Source organism: Salmo trutta, chromosome 29 (genome assembly GCF_901001165.1).
Source record: "Salmo trutta chromosome 29, fSalTru1.1, whole genome shotgun sequence".
Taxonomy (NCBI): Eukaryota; Metazoa; Chordata; class Actinopteri; order Salmoniformes; family Salmonidae; genus Salmo; species Salmo trutta.
Window position 1 is genome coordinate 5,646,772 of NC_042985.1, and position 23,025 is coordinate 5,669,796.

General features: G+C 43.0%; 1 protein-coding gene across 1 annotated transcript in view; it reads left to right on the forward strand.

The window, feature by feature from the left end:
• The window catches only part of LOC115167442 (A disintegrin and metalloproteinase with thrombospondin motifs 7-like), a 180,697-nt gene that overhangs the window by 79,592 nt on the left and 78,080 nt on the right, over positions 1-23,025 (forward strand). The window contains exons 10-15 of the mRNA XM_029721856.1: positions 2,726-2,818; positions 4,346-4,491; positions 8,542-8,711; positions 11,346-11,479; positions 14,114-14,234; positions 16,466-16,710. Of these exons, the coding sequence (XP_029577716.1) occupies positions 2,726-2,818; positions 4,346-4,491; positions 8,542-8,711; positions 11,346-11,479; positions 14,114-14,234; positions 16,466-16,710 (909 nt within the window). The remainder of the gene's footprint in view (positions 1-2,725; positions 2,819-4,345; positions 4,492-8,541; positions 8,712-11,345; positions 11,480-14,113; positions 14,235-16,465; positions 16,711-23,025) is intronic.

The following is a 23,025-nucleotide window of genomic DNA, read 5'->3' on the forward strand; positions in this document are numbered from 1 at the left end:
AGGGGGCTCGGTGGGTGGTGTAGGGGGCTCGGTGGGTGATGTAGGGGGCTCGGTGGGTGGTGTAGGGGCTCGGTGGGTGGTGTAGGGGTCTCGGTGGGTGATGTAGGGGTCTCGGTGGGTGATGTAGGGGGCTCGGTGGGTGACGTAGGGGGCTCGGTGGGTGGTGTAGGGGGCTCGGTGGGTGAAGTAGCGGGCTCGGTGGGTGAAGTAGGGGGCTCGGTGGGTGACGTAGGGGGCTCGGTGGGTGGTGTAGGGGGATCGGTGGGTGACGTACGGGGATCGGTGGGTGACGTAGGGGGATCGGTGGGTGATGTAGGGGGATCGGTGGGTGGTGTAGTGGGTTCGTGGTTTTACAAGTGTTATAAAATAAGGATAAAGCATGTAATATCGTTGTAAACAGCAAAATGTTAACAAAATTGTAGACCGTTTTGGAGGCAGATTATGTTTTTCTAGCAAAGACCAACGCAGTACCAACTGTAAATAAATAAATTGTTTAATTGCACAAGATGGTTGGCCAAGATGGTTACCTAGTTAAAGTTGTGGTTAGCTAGCTAACTAAATTACCAACTGCTAACTACACTATTTTGCTGGATACTGTAATGCCTCCAAAAATGGTGGCCTTTTGACACACAGACAGTAGTACTGTAGGTAACCAACACACAGCACACTAAATCTGCTTTTAAATAATACCATGTTAAGAATACACTTTTTGTTCCTCTCATTGCCCCTACCTGGGCTGAAACCAGGGACCCTCTGCACACATCATCAACAATCACCCATGAATAGTGATGTATTTCCCCTTTGACCCTCATTCAAAAGTGTCACACAAGCATGTAGATGTGGTGCTCGAGGGGGAGAGCATTCATGAAGCACCCGTTGTGATGCTGGAGGGAGGTCCAGATTTCCGGGCTGTTTTTGCACACTGTTGTCTAGTTGTGGCCGTAACCTGAATGGATTGCGCAACGACTATTGGCGGATGCATTGCTCGACTGCCATGCCGTTTCCATCACACCGACAGCGTCATTGCATTTTGGTACACCAGAATTACATTCATTTCCAATGAAACACTGTGTTTGCCTTGCAGCATTGCATTGCAGAGACAGTTCCAGTGCGTTCTGTGTGGTGCATATGTTGGATGTATCGAATGTATGTGTCAAACTGTATGTGTAGACAGCTTGACAGAAATAGTAGCAGAAGGTGAATGTTGAACTTTTGTTGCACACATATCCAGATATCCAGTGACGCTGCCGGTGTGATCGAAGGCTAAGGGTGATGAGCACAATATCGTTTGCGAACTGCAACACCCCCAAGCGATTCGTTCTCCAGTTTGAGTTTGTTGAGCAGAGGCTGTGCACGTTTTTTTTCCTACAAAACTGTGTCCATCATACGTTCAATAATCAATTAATTGCATTCATTCTTACACCATGCAATCAATGATCAGTTGTAAACATGTATTTTTCTTCACTATGCTGCCTGCAGCATGATCTAATTTGCCTGTGTGCATATAAGACGGACGGTTGTTGGCCCGGAGCACATCTCCACTGGAGTCACTGGAGGAGCACTTATTGATTCTGCTGTATAGAATTCATTACGTCCAGCAGGTCAAACGAACAATTAGAATGAACGAGTCACTCAGGAAAAAACAACTCATGACTCTCGAGTCAGTTAAAAAAGAGTCATTCAAAAATAACAAATAATTTTGCGAACTGCACATCACTACCCATGAAGCATCGTTACCTAGCACTCCACAAAAGCCGTGGCTCTTGCAGAGCAAAGGAAACAACCACTTCAGTGTCTCAGAGCGAGTGACGTCACTAATTGAAACACTACTAGCTCGCACTGCTAACTAGCTAGCCATTTCACACCGGTTACAACAGCATGGAAGGTTCTTTTGAAATATGCCCTCCTGTGACTGTGGGGCTCAACATTGATGTGTGAAGTAACATCCCCAGATAGTGTAGAGAGAAATGACATCCTTAATGCCAGAGAGCATTACTTCACAGATGGCTACAGTACATATAATTTGATTCTGGAATGGTTTTCTTGGAACATACCATATTAATCCTAATCCTCGCTGTATGTCTCTGTCGTGATTTAAACCCGCTAATGTTTGCTGTTCTAAATCCTTTCCTGAGCTAAACCTCTCGGGAAATAACCAGAGTAATCAGATGTATGTTTTTGGATATGGCCGACGTGTGCCTCTCGATTAATACTTCATCTTTATACACACATTGCCGCTACATGTAACTAGAAAATAAGACCATTAGTCACAGTTCACTACATTTTCACAATACTATATACAGTACCAGAACTGGATTATAATAGTATAATAGTATATGAAATCGTTCAAATACTTTTAGTCGTTGTTTCAGCAAGCCTGGAGTGCCAGAATGTAGAACTTTGCAGTGAAAGTGTCTGTCAGTTGGAATCCATATTAATTCATAAGGCTACCCTATTTCGAGATGAACTGCACATTACACCTTACTTCAATGTTCTTCCATTGAATAATGTACATATCATGTCAGCCACACATTATTTAGATCTGTCTTCATGAAATGATATCAGCCATCTCTCTGTACTGGAGCCCTGCCTCCGAAGACAGCTGGCTCTCATGCCCTTAGCAACTGTTCTCAGGGATGTTTTTATGTTTAATTCATCATGTTGAAGGCATAATTGAGTTGATGTGGGCAGGAAGTAACTATGACTCTTTGTCCCTTCCCTGTAGAACGTCTGCAGTACTTTGTGGTGCACTGTTGGGACAACTTGTCACTCAAAGCTGGATGGTGCAGTCGACGGGACCAGGTGTGGTGAGGACAAGGTGAGTGTAGACTTCCTGGGAGCATGTGTGGTGAGGACTAGGTGAGTATAGACTTCCTGGGAGCATGTGTGGTGAGGATAAGGTGAGTATAGACTTCCTGGGAGCAGGTGTGGTGAGGATAAGGTGAGTATAGACTTCCTGGGAGCAGGTGTGGTGAGGACTAGGTGATTGTAGACACTTCCTGGGACCATGTGGGGTGAGGACTAGGCGAGTGTAAACACTTCCTGGGACCAGGTGTGGTGAGGATAAGGTGAGTATAGACTTCCTGGGACCAGGTGTGGTGAGGATAAGGTGAGTATAGACTTCCTGGGAGCACGTGTGGTGAGGATAAGGTGAGTATAGACTTCCTGGGAGCAGGTGTGGTGAGGACTAGGTGATTGTAGACACTTCCTGAGACCAGGTGTGGTGAGGATAAGGTGAGTATAGACTTCCTGGGAGCATGTGTGGTGAGGATAAGGTGAGTATAGACTTCCTGGGACCAGGTGTGGTGAGGATAAGGTGAGTATAGACTTCCTGGGAGCAGGTGTGGTGAGGATAAGGTGAGTATAGACTTCCTGGGAGCAGGTGTGGTGAGGACTAGGTGATTGTAGACACTTCCTGGGACCAGGTGGGGTGAGGACTAGGTGATTGTAGACACTTCCTGGGACCAGGTGGGGTGAGGACTAGGTGATTGTAGGCACTTCCTGGGACCAGGTGGGGTGAGGACTAGGTGAGTGTAGACACTCCCGGGGACCAGGTGGGGTGAGGACTAGGTGAGTGTAGACACTTCCTGGGACCAGGTGTGGCAGGGCAAGGTGATTGTAGACACTTCCTGGGACCAGATGTGGTGAGGACTAGGTGAGTGTAGACTAATCCTGGGACCAGATGTGGTGAGGACTAGGTGAGTGTAGACTAATCCTGAGACCAGGTGGGGTGAGGACTAGGTGAGTGTAGACTAATCCTGAGACCAGGTGGGGTGAGGACTAGGTGAGTGTAGACTAATCCTGAGACCAGGTGGGGTGAGGACTAGGTGAGTGTAGACACTCCCGGGGACCAGGTGGGGTGAGGACTAGGTGAGTGTAGACACTTCCTGGGACCAGGTGTGGCAGGGCAAGGTGATTGTAGACACTTCCTGGGACCAGATGTGGTGAGGACTAGGTGAGTGTAGACTAATCCTGGGACCAGATGTGGTGAGGACTAGGTGAGTGTAGACTAATCCTGAGACCAGGTGGGGTGAGGACTAGGTGAGTGTAGACTAATCCTGAGACCAGGTGGGGTGAGGACTAGGTGAGTATATTTTATTCTCTTGATTTTCCTCCTCATTACCAGGATGACTTGAGGAGTTAGGTAAAAAAAACTATCAATTTTTGAATTGCTAGCCCAATGTTGCTGTTTTTGGTAGTATGTTTGTAATCGTGCACTGGAGACTGTGTTTTTGTACCCCCAAACATAAGGAAATTATCAGTTAGTTAATGAAGACCTAGAAGATTATAAATCATAATGCTTCACTGAGCATCCAAATGAAGTATTGAAATGTGTGATTGTCAGTGGTGCTTTGGCGGGGAGTGTGTGGCGGTGGGACACCAGCCTGAGAGCGTCAAAGGGGGCTGGGCTCCATGGAGCGAGTGGTCTGCCTGTTCCAGAACCTGTGGGGCCGGAGTTCAGAACGCCCAGAGGGACTGCGTCAACCCAGTGTAAGTCATAATGGATTAGTCTACGCACCTGCACCGGAGAATTAGAATTAGTTAAACGCACATTCAAATTCAAAGCAATATTCCGTGGTGTGTACACCAGCAGGTACAATATCTTGTGTTATTATCTGCTTTCAGATTTATTTTTAAAGCAGAACATCAAGGGGCTCTCCCAGGAGGGGCACCTCTTACTGTTAGTATATAGAATGTCAATATGCTGTTGACTTATCAGTACTAAACAGGGACTTAAATAACCCTTAAAGGCACACTCTTTAATCTCTGTTTTCACCCACTATGAGGCTTTAACATTACTATTTGTAAATAGTTGTTGGGTACTTGCAAATGTAACTACCTCTGAGTATTTTAATTCTGTGTTAACGTCCCCAAAACCAAAGATGAGAGGTCTGTTTTTAGGGCAGTTACCACAGAATACTGTTAACAAACAGTGGTAGAAGAAGGCCTGCACGTTTCAATCAGTCTGTGGACATCAGTGTGTTTGGGTGTGAGCCAAGACCGATGTACAGGTACTGTATGTATCAGATATTCCAGTGGACTATACATGCAGACCATGCTCCATCAGCCCTTGACCATCTTAGTTAACAGAACACAGTTAATCCATATGACACATTTCTGTGAACCATGTCACTTATTGAACACAGTGTCACCACCCTACTAAGGCCCTACTTGGCTAATATGTTAGGAACTAAATACTCTTCTCATTCATTCTCATTGAATAGAGTAATCATTTTTTAAATCATTATAGTTGTTGGATTTTGAGTGGAGCTGTTTTCAAATAGAGTCCAAGGTCTGTTCAGTGTCATCCATCCAAAAACGTATTTCTGAGATACCTTATTTACTATCTTGTTGCCGTGTTTGTGTTGCTCTGCTTGGAGGCGTAGGCCTATTCTGACTTTCCTCTTCTTTTGTGCATGGCATTGACGCTCAGATCCAGTGCTTAGACAAAGAGATTGTCCTTGCATTTTGAAATAAACCGTCCAGTGCTCAATATAATTTTTCTTAGATATTTTTCCACTTTTATCTTTCTTATTTGTTGGAATATCGTCCTTTTTGAGGATCTCTGTTCTGCCCTCCTGGATCTGTTCCAGTCTCCTGGCTCCAGACAAAGACACCGTGTTCAGTATATGAGCCATCAGGGGCCTCCTGGCTCACTGTGTCAGACAAAGACACCGTGTTCAGTATAGCGGCCTCGTTTATAAAAATGTATATATCTTTTATAAATCAAATCAAATGTATTTATATAGCCCTTCTTACATCAGCTGATATCTCAAAGTGCTGTACAGAAACCCAGCCTAAAACCCCAAACCGCAAGCAATGCAGGTGTAGAAGCACGGTGGCTAGGAAAAACTCCCTAGAAAGGCCAAAACCTAGGAAGAAACCTAGAGAGGAACCAGGCTATGAGGGGTGGCCAGTCCTCTTCTGGCTGTGCCGGGTGGAGATTATAACAGAACATGGCCAAGATGTTCAAATGTTCATAAATGACCAGCATGGTCAAATAATAATAATCACAGTAGTTGTCGAGGGTGCAACAAGTCAGCACCTCAAGAGTAAATGTCAGTTGGCTTTTCATAGCCGATCATTGAGAGTATCTCTACCGCTCCTGCTGTCTCTAGAGAGTTGAAAACAGCAGGTCTGGGACAGGTAGCACGTCCGGTGAACAGGTCAGGGTTCCATAGCCGCAGGCAGAACAGTTGAAACTGGAGCAGCAGCACGGCCAGGTGGACTGGGGACAGCAAGGAGTCATCATGTCAGGTAGTCCTGAGGCATGGTCCTAGGGCTCAGGTCCTCCGAGAGAGAGAAAGAGAGAATTAGAGAGAGCATACTTAAATTCACACAGGACACCGGATAAGACAGGAGAAATACTCCAGATATAACAGACTGACCCTAGCCCCCCGACACATAAACTACTGCTACATAAATACTGGAGGCTGAGACAGGAGGGGTCAGGAGACACTGTGGCCCCATCCGATGATACCCCTGGACAGGGCCAAACAGGAAGGATATAACCCCACCCACTTTGCCAAAGCACAGCCCCCACACCACTAGAGGGATATCTTCAACCACCATACGCAGACCATATACAAATGGTCTGCGTATGTTCACTACTTAATTTATGAAACGTCTCTATTCATTATGTAATATAAATCACACATGTAAGCATGTTTATGTTTATTTACACTACATGCAAAATAAGATGAAGTTCATCGTTTATAAATCGAAACGCTGGCATCGATTTTCACGTGCGCCCAGTTTATGATCAAATGTGTACCTAAGAACATTTAGGCCCCAGTCAGGCTGAACTGCCACCAGTTTCTGTACTCAACGGGAACCACCAGAGACTAGGCAAAGAGTAGCACTGGCGGACATTTTGATTGATGGAATCCAATAGGATTGTGTTAGGAGTTCATAGTTTCCCGACGTGGAAGACAAAGAAGTGGTAGAAAAGGCAGTACTGTGCTGTTGGGGCTACTGGAGGACTGGCATTGGGCAGTGGTGTAAAGTACTTAAGTAAAAATATGTTAAAGTACTACTGAAATACTATTTATATTTTTGACAACTTTAACTTTTACTTCACTACATTCCTAAAGAAAATTTTATTTTTTACTCCATACATTCTCCTTGACAACCAAAAGTACTCGTTACATTTTGAATGCTTAGCAGGACAGGAAAATGGTTCAATTTCCATTACAATGCCGTATAATGGAGGAGAGAACTCACTTGAGGACCGCTTGAAAAGTATTAGCATTCATAAGAGGAGTGTCACTGATTGCAGTTATCATTGGGTAAGTTGGTAAGGACTTAACCGCATCATCACTTATGTAATCCCTTTATTTTCAATGACCAATGAGCATGAAATGCAAATTATGTTCAGAAAATAACATTACAACCATTGAATTACATAGAATCTCTCATTTAGGTTCGCACTGTAGTCTCATTTTCACCTCATTTATCACCTGATTTACAGTCAAAAACTAGATTTACCTGTGTTTTTATATGTATTTCCACATGTATTTCCACACTGAGTTGGAATAATGCTTTGACATTATGATAATGCCCTTTTAGTGTAAGATCTGTTTGAAAAGACTGCCTGAATGTTCAGCCTGTTTTGGTGGGATGGAGTTTTTGCCTTCCCAGACAGTGGCCTTTTAAGTTGTCCCCTCCACACTCAGACCTCTCCCAGACAGTCCTAGCTAAATTATTGCTTGAGAAATAGCTCTTTGCTAAGAAGCTATTTTAGTTTATTTTTGACCAGTTTAATTGAAAACAATCACAGTAAGGTACTTAATTGTTCCCCAGAAATGATTTAATATTGAGATAAAAATGGCTGCATTGGACCTTTAAAGAAGAAGGATAGGTGGTCCAGGTATCCTTATGACATGGCACAAGTGAGGGGGTGGGCCTTTCCTCTTTTGTCCTCTATTGTTTCCACAACGGAGGATGCCGATCATATCAGACCAACTCCTTGAATTGCAGTTGTGTAAACCAAAAAATAAGAACTATTTTGCTCAAAACATATTTTGGTAACCTTAAGTGTGTGTACATTACAGTATTTATATGTGGGATATTGTTTTCCAACATGAAAAGGTTTAAACATTTCTGGAGTGCATCTTTAATAGGATCTCTGTGATTAGAACATTGTGTCCTTGTTCCTTTTGCTGTAGGTCGAAAGGTTTCATTTAAAGGCCTACCATCACATAGACACATGGTGCTCTTGATGAAACATGACAACATATAGTTTTCTGTGTTATGTTCTGTACCTCTATGGTTGATTTGAGATGCTGTCTCTTGGCCAGGCTTGTAAAAGATACTGTATCTATGTCAATGTGAGTCACCCGTGTTGAGCCCCCCCCCCCCCCCCCCCCCCCCCCCCCCCCCCCCCCCCCCCCCCCCCCCCCCCCCCCCCCCCACCCCCCCCCCCCCCCTGTTATCACATGCCTTACAGCCACCTGGAAATACTGTTATCATCCATTTAAAGACATGCCTGTTTGTCCACTAACAGGATGACACTCCACTCTACTCTCTCCTCTCCTCCAGTCCCAAGTACGGAGGGAAGTACTGCGTGGGGGAGCGAAGGCGCTACAAGATCTGTAACAGCACCCCTTGCCCCCCCAACCAGCCCTCCTTCAGACTCATCCAGTGCAGTCACTTTAACACCATGCTTTACAAGGGCAAGTTCTACAAATGGGTGCAGGTCAACAACAGAGGTGAGTGTGCGTTGTTCTAGCTAGATACTGTAACATAAACTCATACACCCCAAAGTAACTAAATAACACAGAATACATTTCCAGATGTTTAATTTTAGCCTGTATGTTTAGTCAACTTTAGAGTGACAGTGCAAACAAGAGGAAAATACACTCACTTCATAAACATTTTTCAAAACCATTCATTGTTCTACATCCGAGCAAGGCCTGTAGCCATTTCATGCATGTTTGGAGTGTCAATAAAGCATGTGATGTAAGTTGCGTATTTGTTGCATTCCAAATTCCGCTATAGCCATGACATTTCTGTCTATTGACTGAAAAGTTGGTTTGAGATCCATTGTAGAGCACAAACACATTGTGGAGCAAGACAGACAGATACTCATTCTGGTAGAAATCATTTTTTGGGTCTATTCACCTGGAACTATGAAAAGTGTGCAAAGCAACTATTGTTTGGCATGCCAAACTCCAAATGTTTTTGTTGAAGAAATAAGGCCTACTTTTACAACAGCCCTTAGTAATATTTAACTGTACTGTGTGGGCTGTGTTTATCAGGTATAGAAAGAGAAAATGCCTTAAAGTATACAATGTAATACGTTAACATTTCTCAGTTTACTACCCTGAATAGACAAGGTTGGAAAACAACGATTCCTTGTCGAAATAGAAACGTTCTCATTGGAAACCCTTCTATACCATTATATACAGTATCGCACAGCAGCTCCTTGTGTGCCCAGCTCCTAATTTACTATGTTATCGGCCTGAAGAATGTTGAGACACAGGGGACACTAACCAGATTAGCCCTAGCTAAATTCATGTGGGGGGGACGATAACGTTAAGCCTGAGTTAAGGTTACACAGGTCTGTGCAGTGTCAATAATCTGCAGAGTGGTATTGCTCTGACAGTGGATGTGTTAAATACAGTACGGACATGTATACAAGGGTAATACTTGAACCCTACAGTGCCTTCGGAAAGTATTCAGAACCTTTGACTTTTCCACAATTTGTTACATTACAGCCTTATTCTAAAATTGATTAAATATGATTTTTTTTCTCAGCAATCTACACTCAATACCACATAATGACAAAGCGAAAACAGGTTTTGTAGACAATTTTGCTAATTTATTAAAAATAAAAAACAGATACCTTATTTACATAAGTATTCAGACCCTTTGCTATGAGACTGGAAACTGAGCTCAGGTGCATCCTGTTTCCATGAATCATCCTTGAGATGTTTCTACAACTTGATTGAAGTCCACCTGTGGTAAATTATATTGATTGGACATGATTTGGAAAGACACACACCTGTCTATATAAGGTCCCACAGTTGACAGTGCATGTCAGAGCAAAAACCATGCCATGAGGTCGAAGGATTTATCCGTAGACCTCCAAGACACGATTATGTTGAGGCACAGATCTGAGGAAGGGTACCAAAACATTTCTGCAGCATTGAAGGTCCCCAAGAACACAGTGGCCTCCATCATTCTTAAATGGAAGATGTTTGGAACCACCAAGACTTCCTAGAGCTGGCCGCCCGGCCAAACTGACCAATCAGGGGAGAAGGGCCTTGGTCAGGGAGGTGACGAACAACCCAATGGTCACTCTGACAGACCTCTAGAGTTCCTCTGTGGAGATGGAAGAACCTTCCAGAAGGACAACTATCTCTGCAGCACTCCATCAATCAGGCCTTTATGGTAGAGTGGCCAGACAGAAGCCACTCCTCACCTGGCACCATCTCTACGGTGAAGCATGGTGGTGGCAGCATCATGCTGTGGGGAAATTTGGGAAACGGTAACTCATTAAACAAACTTTTCCCGTGGTGCCTCAGGTTACTGAGTTAATGGTTACAGGATTAATTTATTTGTGTAATTATAAACATAGTTAATTATTCGATAATAGCATGGCATCACATTAACGATAAATACGCCACACGTTTTTAGTTGTTCTTGTAAATTAGTAAAATGTGTAAAAAACTGTTTTTGCTTTGTCATTATGGGGTATTGTGTATAGATTGATGAAGGAAATAACAATTTAATCCATTTTAGAATAAGGCTGTGACGTAACAAAATGTGGAAGAAGTCAAGGGGTCTGAATACTTTCTGAAGGCACTGTATAACATTGAGTTTGTCCCAAAAATGAAATCAAAAGAAAGTATGTTTTGAAGTGCCTGTCCTATATCTGTGAGATTTAAGAAGGCTCCAAAAAATATAAAAAAATGTACAGTGGAATTACCTGTATACCTTTTTCGCGGGAATGCCTTATTTACTTGATGAGGGGAAAAAACAATCAATTATAGAATAAGGCTGTAATGCTAACTATTACCCAACTGACAAGCTAACTATTACCCAACTGACAAGCTAACTGTTACCCAACTGACAAGCTAACCGTTACCCAACTGACAAGCTAACCGTTACCCAACTGACAAGCTAACCGTTACCCAACTGACGTATTAACCGTTACCCAACTGACGTGCTAACCGTTACCCAACTGATTACATACAGTAACAAATGACATAATGCTGCTTGGTCATGTTATTGTCATGCTTAGGACAGCTTTAGTTGTCTTAATGCCAGATACAGCCCTAAAGCAAAGTGATACCTTGTCCCTAAAGTAAGGTGACACCTAACCTGTTTGTGTTTGCCAGTGAACCCCTGCGAGCTGCACTGCCGCCCTCTGAACGAGTACTTCTCAGAGAAGATGCTGGACGCTGTCATTGACGGGACCCAGTGCTACGAGGGCAGCTTGAGCCGAGACATGTGTGTTAACGGCATCTGCAAGGTAGCGGCAACCTTGTCCCCAGAAATCTCTCTTCTCTCTCTCTCTCTCTACTCAAATTACCATTCCCTCCTAAAGTCTAAGCTGAGTAAACTTTATTTTTTAAGCTCCCCTTGTTGACGCGCTTCTCCTGGTCTCAACATTGTGCTCAGGGATGTCATTTGAAATGCACTTTGTTTAGTCAGGCTGCTGCTTGTTTTCTCGGCAGAATCATGTTGAACGTTTTTACATTCTGAATGAAAATGAGTGTGCTGTGCGAGTAAGTCATTATCTCGCATAATACAGTCTTACTGTTGTCCAATATCTTCATCCAAAATGTCAGACTGTGCTCTAAGGTCTGATTGGACCAAGAGAATAATGATACACTTTACCCGGGATGCATCGTTTGATGAATTGATGTACTGTAGTGGGGACACATTTTGTTGTCGTGACCGCAGTTCAGCCATTCTGTTTAAAAGCTGGCTTTGTTTAATTGGTTTTGGCTGAAAGCAGTTAAATATTTAGACTGTTTATAAGCCAGTCAAATATTGATGTTAGAATCTATGATTTTAGCCTTTTATCTTGTTGTTTCATTTACATCTTCAAACAAGACCAACAGTGTGACCCTGGTCTTTGGTTTCCATGGTTTCCACTCATGTCCAAGACATGGGTCGTGTTCCCCTGCTCAGACGTTGCATACATCAACCAATGATTGCGTGCCATGTCAACGACTGTGCCGTTGGACACCAGATTGCTTTAACATGTGATGTGGTTAACTGATACGTAAAATACCTATCCAGGCATCGTAAGACCTGGCAGGCGTCAGCAACACCTGAGCAGAGGAACGTGCTCATTATCTAAGGACTGGAAGATGAGGGATTTAGAGTTCACAATGCCACTGAGGTTAAAGGGAAGGATCACCTCAGTTTAAAGGGATAGTTTCATTTGTGAGTCATCACTCCAGAGGGATAGTTCACACTAAAACAAAGTTTGTCCGATGTTTTCATACAGCACAAAGTCATCTGAAGTTTAGCTCAATCCACACCATCTGTTGTAAAGATCTGGCTAGGCTATATGCAACAGGATAAATCAGCAGGGCTCAGTTTCACCGAAGCTACTGAAACAATGAGCAATTGGAACCTCTATGTTTCACAGTATACACAGTGGAGGCTGCTGAGGGGAGGAAGGCTCATAATAACGTCTGGAACAGAGCAAATGGAATGGCATCAAACACATGGAAACCATGCGTTTGGTGGATTTCATACCATTCCACCAATTCTGCTCCAGCCATTACCACGAGCCCGTCCTCCCCTAATTAAGGTACCACTAACCTCCTATGATACACAACAAATGATACATAGATCCCGTTTGAGCTATGGAAATGTTTGTCAAACATTGTTTTTAAGGTGAACTATTCCTCTGTTGACAAATGCTCATTCCTGAGTCCTGTCACTCTACAGGAGATCATAGAGCCTTGTGCTCAAAAGTTTCCCTCACTTTTCATTTTACGTGTCAGACAGGTGACATTAGTTTTCTGCATCACCTCAGACAAAATCATTTTTCATGATCTCCATTTTTTTATTTTGACCACATTCTTTCCACACAACGTTATTATAGTACATACTATGGTTATTTTTGGAAAATACACGTTAATATTTGACTTGCAAGGCGGACGTATTGATGGATAAAGTCATTATCTCCCAACATAGTCTCACTCTTGTCCAATATCTTCATCCAAACTTTCAGACTGTGCTCTACGCTCTGACTGGACGTAGAAACGAATTTGGATGACTTCATTGGGCGAGGATCACATTTTGTTGTCGTGACCCCAGTTGAGACGTTCTTTTTAAATGCTGGCTTTGTTTAATTGGTTTTGGCTGAAAGCAGTTAAATATTTAGGCTGTTTATAAACCAGTCAAATATTGATGTTAGGATCCAACTGAGAATTTGAATATAGAACGTTTCTCTGATAAGTTTTCATTTTGTCCATATTCTTTCCAAATAACATAGGTATAGTAGATGGATAATTTGGTGACTAGATGTAGTGGGGACACATGTGGTTGTGATAACCCCAGTTATCAAATGCTAATTCCTGAGTCCTATCACGCCACAGGAGATTGTCCTGCCTTGTGCTCATTGCTTATTGCTACCTTAGCATTTTTTCTTTGTTTGTTGTTAATTTTCTGCATCACCTCAGACAACACTCATTTTTCATTATCTCAGGGACTTTACAGAGTAAATGGGGAGATGATTATCTAGCAGAACTGTGAATTTGAATATAGAAAGTTTCTCTTATAAATGTTCATTTTGTCCACATTATTTTCACAACATTATTATAGTACTCACTATGAGTATTTTAGAAAAAAAGACCAATTGTGAATATTTTGCTGCAAAGTGGACGTATTGATGGATACTTTTGTTTCAGTGCAAGCACATTATTTTGTCCTCAAACTATCTTAATGTGATTCTGTTGAACCCTGAAGATTGAACCCAAACACGTACTGATGTCCTAAAATGGACACCATACACTGTAATGCGTGGCATCCATTTTAGGTTATCCTTAATTCTCTGCGGAAGGCCTGTCAATCTTCTCTGCTGTCAGTTCCATCGTTATGTAGTATGAATCGGCAGGTTCTTGCTTTGTTTTGATCTTTTCAGAATGTGGGGTGTGACTATGAGATTGACTCCAACGCGGTGGAGGATCGCTGTGGGGTTTGCCATGGCAACGGGTCTACTTGTGAGACTGTGAAGAAGACCTTTAAGGAGAGCGAAGGGCTTGGTATGCTACTCTCTGCACTTAAAGTGGCCCTCCAGTCTCCTTTTCACCTCATTTAACTCCTGATTTACTTAACAAAAGCCACATCCCAATTGGTGGTCAAGGTTCTGTATGCCGTGACATAGCACATTTTACCCTTTGGTGTTTACTTTACTGTATTTATACTTGAGATACCACCTTTTCTACAGTGAAAGTATTTTAAAAAATCACTGGAGAACGTCTACTGATATACAGTGAGGGAAAAACGTATTTGATCCCGTGCTGATTTTGTACGTTTGCCCACTGACAAAGAAATGATCAGTCTATCATTTTAATGGTAGGTTTATTTGAACAGTGAGAGACAGAATAACAACAAAAGAATCCAGAAAAACGCATGTCAAAACTGTTATAAATTGATTTGCATTTTAATGAGGGAAATAAGTATTTGACCCCCTCTCAATCAGAAAGAATTCTGGCTCCCAGGTGTCTTTTATACAGGTTAACGAGCTGAGATTAGGAGCACACTCTTAAAGGGAGTGCTCCTAATCTCAGCTTGTTACCTGTATAAAAGAAACCTGTCTACAGAAGCAATCAATCAATCAAATTCCAAACTCTCCACCATGACCAAGACCAAAGAGCTCTCCAAGGATGTCAGGGACAAGATTGTAGACCTACACAAGGCTGGAATGGGCTACAAGACCATCGCCAAGCAGCTTGCTATGAAGGTGACAACAGTTGGTGCGATTATTCGCAAATGGAAGAGAAACAAAAGAACTGTCAATCTCTCGGCCTGGGGCTCCATGCAAGATCTCACCTCGTGGAGTTGCAATGATTATGAGAACGGTGAGGAATCAGCCCAGAACTACACGGGAGGATCTTGTTAATGATCTCAAGGCAGCTGGGACCATAGTCACCAAGAAAACAATTGGTAACACACTACGCCGTGAAGGACTGAAATCCTGCAGCGCCCGCAAGGTCCCCCTGCTCAAGAAAGCACATATACATGCCCGTCTGAAGTTTGCCAATGAACATCTGAATGATTCAGAGGACAACTGGGTGAAAGTGTTGTGGTCAGATGAGACCAAAATGGAGCTCTTTGGCATCAACTCAACTCGCCGTGTTTGGAGGAGGAGGAATGCTGCCTATGACCCCAAAAACACCATCCCCACCGTCAAACATGGAGGTGGAAACATTATGCTTTGGTGGTGTTTTTCTGCTAAGGGGACGGGACAACTTCACCGCATCAAAGGGATGATGGACAGGGCCATGTACCGTCAAATCTTGGGTGGGAACCTCCTTCCCTCCGCCAGGGCATTGAAAATGGGTCGTGGATGGGTATTCCAGCATGACAATGACCCAAAACACACGGCCAAGGCAACAAAGGAGTGGCTTCAGAAGAAGCACATTAAGGTCCTGGAGTGGCCTAGCCAGTCTCCAGACCTTAATCCCATAGAAAATCTGTGGAGGGAGTTGAAGGTTCGAGTTGCCAAACGTCAACCTCGAAACCTTAATGACTTGGAGAAAGAGGAGTGGGACAAAATCCCTCCTGAGATGTGTGCAAACCTGGTGGCCAACTACAAGAAACATCTGACCTCTGTGATTGCCAACAAGGGTTTTGCCACCAAGTACTAAGTCATGTTTTGCAGAGGGGTCAAATACTTATTTCCCTCATTAAAATGCAAATCAATTTATAACATTTTTGACATGTGTTTTTCTGGATTTTTTTGTTATTCTGTCTCTCACTGTTCAAATAAACCTACCATTAAAATTACAGACTAATCATTTCTTTGTCAGTGGGCAAACGTACAAAATCAGCTCTCCTCACCCCAATCAAAACCTTTACCATTATGAGATAAACATCCAGACTGACTCTGGAACAGGTTTTAAAGTGATAGTGTTTTTAAAGTGATAGACAGTGTACTGTACACTGGGTATTGTTGTCAGCGTCCCATAGCTTGGTTTGAGCTGTCAGTTTGAATGTGAACTAGGTCATGTACTGCATCTCGAGTTTCTGTCTCATAATCAACCAAATGTTTGGTGGTACAGTATTATATTCCCATAGACTTCAAAGCACAAGTCTGACATCAGTCACTTTTTGTGGAGGTATTAAGAAGGTATCAAGCTGGGTGGATTACAAGACAATAAACTAGGTCAGATTGAAAAGGAGAAAAGTAAAGTTTCAGTAGAAGTGTACTGAGGGTAGTAGAGATGGAAGTTGAACAGCCCGTCTTGACTGGACCCTGTCTGTCTCCCAGGGTATGTGGACATTGGGCTGATTCCAGAGGGGGCTCGGGACATTCGCATCGAGGAGGTGGCTGAGGCTGGGAATTTCTTGGCTCTCCGGAGTGACGACCCCGGCAAGTACTTCCTGAATGGCGGTTGGACTATCCAATGGAATGGGGAATACAAGGCAGCGGGGACGGTGTTCACCTATGAGAGGACAGGCCAACTGGAGAACTTGACCTCCCCTGGGCCAACCCTAGAGCCAGTGTGGATACAGGTTGGATCACATGCGCGTGCACCACACACACACACACACACACACACACACACACACACACACACACACACACACACACACACACACACACACACACACACACACACACACACACAGCATGTGCCAAATACTCCGAATTGTTGTTTAACAGGCATTGCATGGTTTGTTTATCAAAAATACCTTCCACTTGAGAGATGTTATCCAGGAAAAGCAACGCGTAAACAGACAAAATGTTCACTTACACATATTTGATTTGTTTTATTCAACTTTAATCAAACCGGGACATCTCTTTTCAATTAAACTCTATTTTGCATGATCGGCTCTGTGGTTCTAGTTTCATGGAGATCTAAGACGTTGTTGGCTTTTGATTAGAAGTCATTATTTCCTAACAGGGTTTGGTTGTTCAGGCAGTGCAGGTGTTTACACTGAGCTACAGTAATTATTCCCTAACAGGGTTTGGTTGTTCAGGCAGTGTAGGTGTTTACACTGAGCTACAGTAATTATTTCCTAACAGGGTTTGGTTGTTCAGGCAGTGCAGGTGTTTACACTGAGCTACAGTAATTATTTCCTAACAGGGTTTGGTTGTTCAGGCAGTGTAGGTGTTTACACTGAGCTACAGTAATTATTCCCTAACAGGGTTTGGTTGTTCAGGCAGTGTAGGTGTTTACACTGAGCTACAGTAATTATTCCCTAACAGGGTTTGGTTGTTCAGGCAGTGTAGGTGTTTACACTGAGCTACAGTAATTATTCCCTAACAGGGTTTGGTTGTTCAGGCAGTGTAGGTGTTTACACTGAGCTACAGTAATTATTCCCTAACAGGGTTTGGTTGTTCAGGCAGTGTAGGTGTTTACACTGAGCTACAGTAATTATTCCCTAACAGGGTTTGGTTGTTCAGGCAGTGCAGGTGTTTACACTGAGCTACAGTAATTATTTCCTAACAGGGTTTGGTTGTTCAGGCAGTGTAGGTGTTTACACTGAGCTACAGTAATTATTCCCTAACAGGGTTTGGTTGTTCAGGCAGTGCAGGTGTTTACACTGAGCTACAGTAATTATTTCCTAACAGGGTTTGGTTGTTCAGGCAGTGTAGGTGTTTACACTGAGCTACAGTAATTATTCCCTAACAGGGTTTGGTTGTTCAGGCAGTGCAGGTGTTTACACTGAGCTACAGTAATTATTTCCTAACAGGGTTTGGTTGTTCAGGCAGTGCAGGTGTTTACACTGAGCTACAGTAATTATTCCCTAACAGGGTTTGGTTGTTCAGGCAGTGTAGGTGTTTACACTGAGCTACAGTAATTATTTCCTAACAGGGTTTGGTTGTTCAGGCAGTGCAGGTGTTTACACTGAGCTACAGTAATTATTCCCTAACAGGGTTTGGTTGTTCAGGCAGTGCAGGTGTTTACACTGAGCTACAGTAATTATTCCCTAACAGGGTTTGGTTGTTCAGGCAGTGTAGGTGTTTACACTGAGCTACAGTAATTATTTCCTAACAGGGTTTGGTTGTTCAGGCAGTGTAGGTGTTTACACTGAGCTACAGTAATTATTCCCTAACAGGGTTTGGTTGTTCAGGCAGTGCAGGTGTTTACACTGAGCTACAGTAATTATTCCCTAACAGGGTTTGGTTGTTCAGGCAGTGTAGGTGTTTACACTGAGCTACAGTAATTATTCCCTAACAGGGTTTGGTTGTTCAGGCAGTGCAGGTGTTTACACTGAGCTACAGTAATTATTTCCTAACAGGGTTCGGTTGTTCAGGCAGTGCAGGTGTTTACACTGAGCTACAGTAATTATTTCCTAACAGGGTTTGGTTGTTCAGGCAGTGCAGGTGTTTACACTGAGCTACAGTAATTATTCCCTAACAGGGTTTGGTTGTTCAGGCAGTGTAGGTGTTTACACTGAGCTACAGTAATTATTCCCTAACAGGGTTTGGTTGTTCAGGCAGTGTAGGTGTTTACACTGAGCTACAGTAATTATTCCCTAACAGGGTTTGGTTGTTCAGGCAGTGTAGGTGTTTACACTGAGCTACAGTAATTATTTCCTAACAGGGTTTGGTTGTTCAGGCAGTGCAGGTGTTTACACTGAGCTACAGTAATTATTCCCTAACAGGGTTTGGTTGTTCAGGCAGTGCAGGTGTTTACACTGAGCTACAGTAATTATTTCCTAACAGGGTTTGGTTGTTCAGGCAGTGTAGGTGTTTACACTGAGCTACAGTAATTATTCCCTAACAGGGTTTGGTTGTTCAGGCAGTGCAGGTGTTTACACTGAGCTACAGTAATTATTCCCTAACAGGGTTTGGTTGTTCAGGCAGTGTAGGTGTTTACACTGAGCTACAGTAATTATTCCCTAACAGGGTTTGGTTGTTCAGGCAGTGTAGGTGTTTACACTGAGCTACAGTAATTATTCCCTAACAGGGTTTGGTTGTTCAGGCAGTGTAGGTGTTCACACTGAGCTACAGTAATTATTCCCTAACAGGGTTTGGTTGTTCAGGCAGTGTAGGTGTTTACACTGAGCTACAGTAATTATTCCCTAACAGGGTTTGGTTGTTCAGGCAGTGCAGGTGTTTACACTGAGCTACAGTAATTATTCCCTAACAGGGTTTGGTTGTTCAGGCAGTGTAGGTGTTTACACTGAGCTACAGTAATTATTCCCTAACAGGGTTTGGTTGTTCAGGCAGTGTAGGTGTTTACACTGAGCTACAGTAATTATTTCCTAACAGGGTTTGGTTGTTCAGGCAGTGTAGGTGTTTACACTGAGCTACAGTAATTATTCCCTAACAGGGTTTGGTTGTTCAGGCAGTGCAGGTGTTTACACTGAGCTACAGTAATTATTTCCTAACAGGGTTTGGTTGTTCAGGCAGTGTAGGTGTTTACACTGAGCTACAGTAATTATTCCCTAACAGGGTTTGGTTGTTCAGGCAGTGTAGGTGTTTACACTGAGCTACAGTAATTATTCCCTAACAGGGTTTGGTTGTTCAGGCAGTGTAGGTGTTTACACTGAGCTACAGTAATTATTCCCTAACAGGGTTTGGTTGTTCAGGCAGTGCAGGTGTTTACACTGAGCTACAGTAATTATTTCCTAACAGGGTTTGGTTGTTCAGGCAGTGTAGGTGTTTACACTGAGCTACAGTAATTATTTCCTAACAGGGTTTGGTTGTTCAGGCAGTGTAGGTGTTTACACTGAGCTACAGTAATTATTCCCTAACAGGGTTTGGTTGTTCAGGCAGTGCAGGTGTTTACACTGAGCTACAGTAATGAAATAAATGTCTCTTATTTTCAAGGCTGTGTCATTTCAAAGACTTTAACCCTGCTGTGCCAACCTGTGCAAAACTAAGGGTACAGTTTCCAATAATTGTTTGTTGTTGACCTTGAGAGAATCCACTTTGAATCTGTACAATTCTCATCCAGCAGGAATTCCTTTGTGTTACGGCTACAAAAGAGAAGGTTTTTTGGTCGAAGCCATTTCGTTTTGAACGGTGGTGCTGTATTCTATCCTCTCTGTCATTACAAATTCCCCCCATGTACAGTAAATGAATTCACAGCTACACCCGTACAAATGCATCACAACAACTGAACAACAATCTCAATGCCTGTTTTTACACTTTAAAGTAGCTGACAGCCCAGTGAAAATCTCACTATTAACTCATATCTGTTAACTCATATCTACATAATGTTGTTGACTCGTCCTGTACTCTTATTTCTGGCAGAAGCATAAATTGGAGAAAAAAGCACTTTAAAAAAACCATCTCAAACAGACGGTTTCAAAAACGCTGGCTATTTCCTCATAGAACACGTTGTCATCTCCCTGAGGAGGATGAGCTAGCCAATCAGCAGCCTAGAGGAGGATGAGCTAGACAATCAGTTTTCTACTTGCATTAATATTTTTAATGAGCGGTATACGCCCACACCATTCTGCTGTTGGGGTACGCCCACACCAGGCCAGTGGTGGAGGCAGTACCAGGGGGCAGATAAAGGGCTTTGTCCCACTGTGGGGATCTGAAGCTCCCCTAGCCTGGCATGGTGCCCACCGGGGTAGGGGTGGTAGGGGGACAGCTTCTGTCTGTCTGCTGGACCACAGACAGTGGACAGAGAGATGAGTACTGGCACTGATGTCATGTTGACCTCTCCTCTCACTGGCACTGCTGGAGTCTACTAATAGCCTCTCTCTCTCTCTCTCGCTCTCTTTCTCTCTCTGAGTTGATGCTTAACTTTCTCTCCCTCTCTTTCTCCCTCTCCCTCACACCAAATGAGTGTTTGTGTGGTGGTTTCTCACTGATGTTTCAATGTTTTTGTTATGAACTCTGATGAGACCACCTTGTGTGAGGTAAGTGCACCATGTGTGATGACTTGTAGTTGTTATGTTCTGCAGTAAGTGGAAACCTATAATCAACAAGTGAGAAATTATTGATCATGTGTACGTAACTGTATGACGGTCACAGGCAGCGCAGCACTGAAACAACTTAACAATCTACAATGTTATTTCTGAACATTTAGCGATAGAATTCCCTTGCATCTCTATCTCTCTGTGAGGACACAATGGAAACAGATGATTTCCAAATAATTTTGCCTGTCACAAGGCCCCATGACTCTCTCAGCCAAAATGCTTTTGTTTTGGGACATGTGCCACTCAAATTCAATGTTCCTATCTCCGTCTCCAGAGGAAACATTTTGGAATGCCTTTCAGAGACAAATACTTTTCTAAACAAATATTTGCACCTTGTCCAAGTAAAACCCTGTGGAGAGAACAGCTGTTGAGCCGACTGCCCAGGTCCCAGCTTTACCTTTCCATTAGTGTCAACTGTGTCTGCTCACATTCTTTACCCGTCTTGCACAAAGCTCATTCATCCCCTAAGTGTGTCAGCCTGTCCAAACACAGGATCAGGGAAGTGGCAGCTCGGTTGTTAAGTCCTCTCAAATGGACACTACAGTTCATTGTAACAAGTTTCCAGTGACACACAGAAAAGTCAATGACTTGAGGGAAGGGCGAAGGAGGTGTCAAAAAGAGTGCTCAAAGGGCAAACACGTAACCATGGTGTTTGGAATTAGACATTGTTTGCTGAGTGTTGATAGATATTGGAGATGAGGAGCGTTCCCTATGGACCTGGATTCCACAGCGTTCTTCACGTGTTTGTCTCCAGGACCTCATGTTGGAGGTGGTGATGGAGGGTCTGGCGTGGATGGGCTTTGTATGTCCCACTTGACCACTTTACCCCATGTGTCTCACTTGAAGTGGCACTCAGCCTGTCATGTTTCAGGTATCACTTGGGAGGTAAGGTGTCTGGTAGATTGGACACATTTACCATGGGGTTTGGGGGCAACTGGAGAAATATTTTTATAAACCTTGGCAACACGTTGTACAGAGAAAACACATTTGCATTTCACTTAGACAAGGATGTTCATTAAATATTGAGCGATATCACAGCCAAGTGTAAACACTCTTTAAAATCAGATAAGATAATAATATCACACTCCACTTTCTGCCAGTCTTGCTTGTCTGAGCTTGATCTACTTACTGTACTAGCATAAGATGGAAGACAAATGAATTAGCTTCACAAACATAGTCCATACGCCAAGTACCCACAAATTAATATCCATGACCTTTTGATGGTGAAAGACAATGTACTGGATTGAAAATGTGGCTGTGATTATATTGGAATACATGCAACTCATGACTAATTGAGTATTCCTTTTGGCGTGTTGATAGCATATGCCTTAGTAACTGCTTACGGAATAATTTGTTATATCAGTGGGCTTTATTCAGAATTGTCAGTGTATCAGTTTGTCCCATGAGAACCTGCTTTGATGTCAGTTTTGGGAAAAAGCTAAAGAAGATTTATATTGTTCAATCAAATATTGCTTTCTTGTTTCCCAGTTTGCCTGAAGTGAGCTTCAATCCTCTCACTAGAGCTGATTCTAATAACAATGATTTGAATCAGCACCAATACATTGACAGTAAAAACAAAGATGAATTGTGTGGCGCCATAACGTTTTGTTCTGTGCTGTGACTGTGAATGACAAATGACAGTTCTTTGGGAAAATCATTTGTCATAGGCAAGCGCAAATCTTGACAGCCACTGTCTCAAATTCTGTTTAGTCTGCATCGTGTAATTATTTATCCTACCCAGTGTTTCACTTCTAACTCTGTATAAAATTGTCAAACTCACTGTGACATGACTTGATAGTCAGGCATAACACTTTGTGCTTTGACTTTGTCATGTTTGCCCCATTCCAATATGATTCCTGAAGTCCACTTAGTTATTTCACCGTGACCCAATAACAGATTTCACAACCTAAACTAAAATCTAGACTGTGGAGATCTACATGT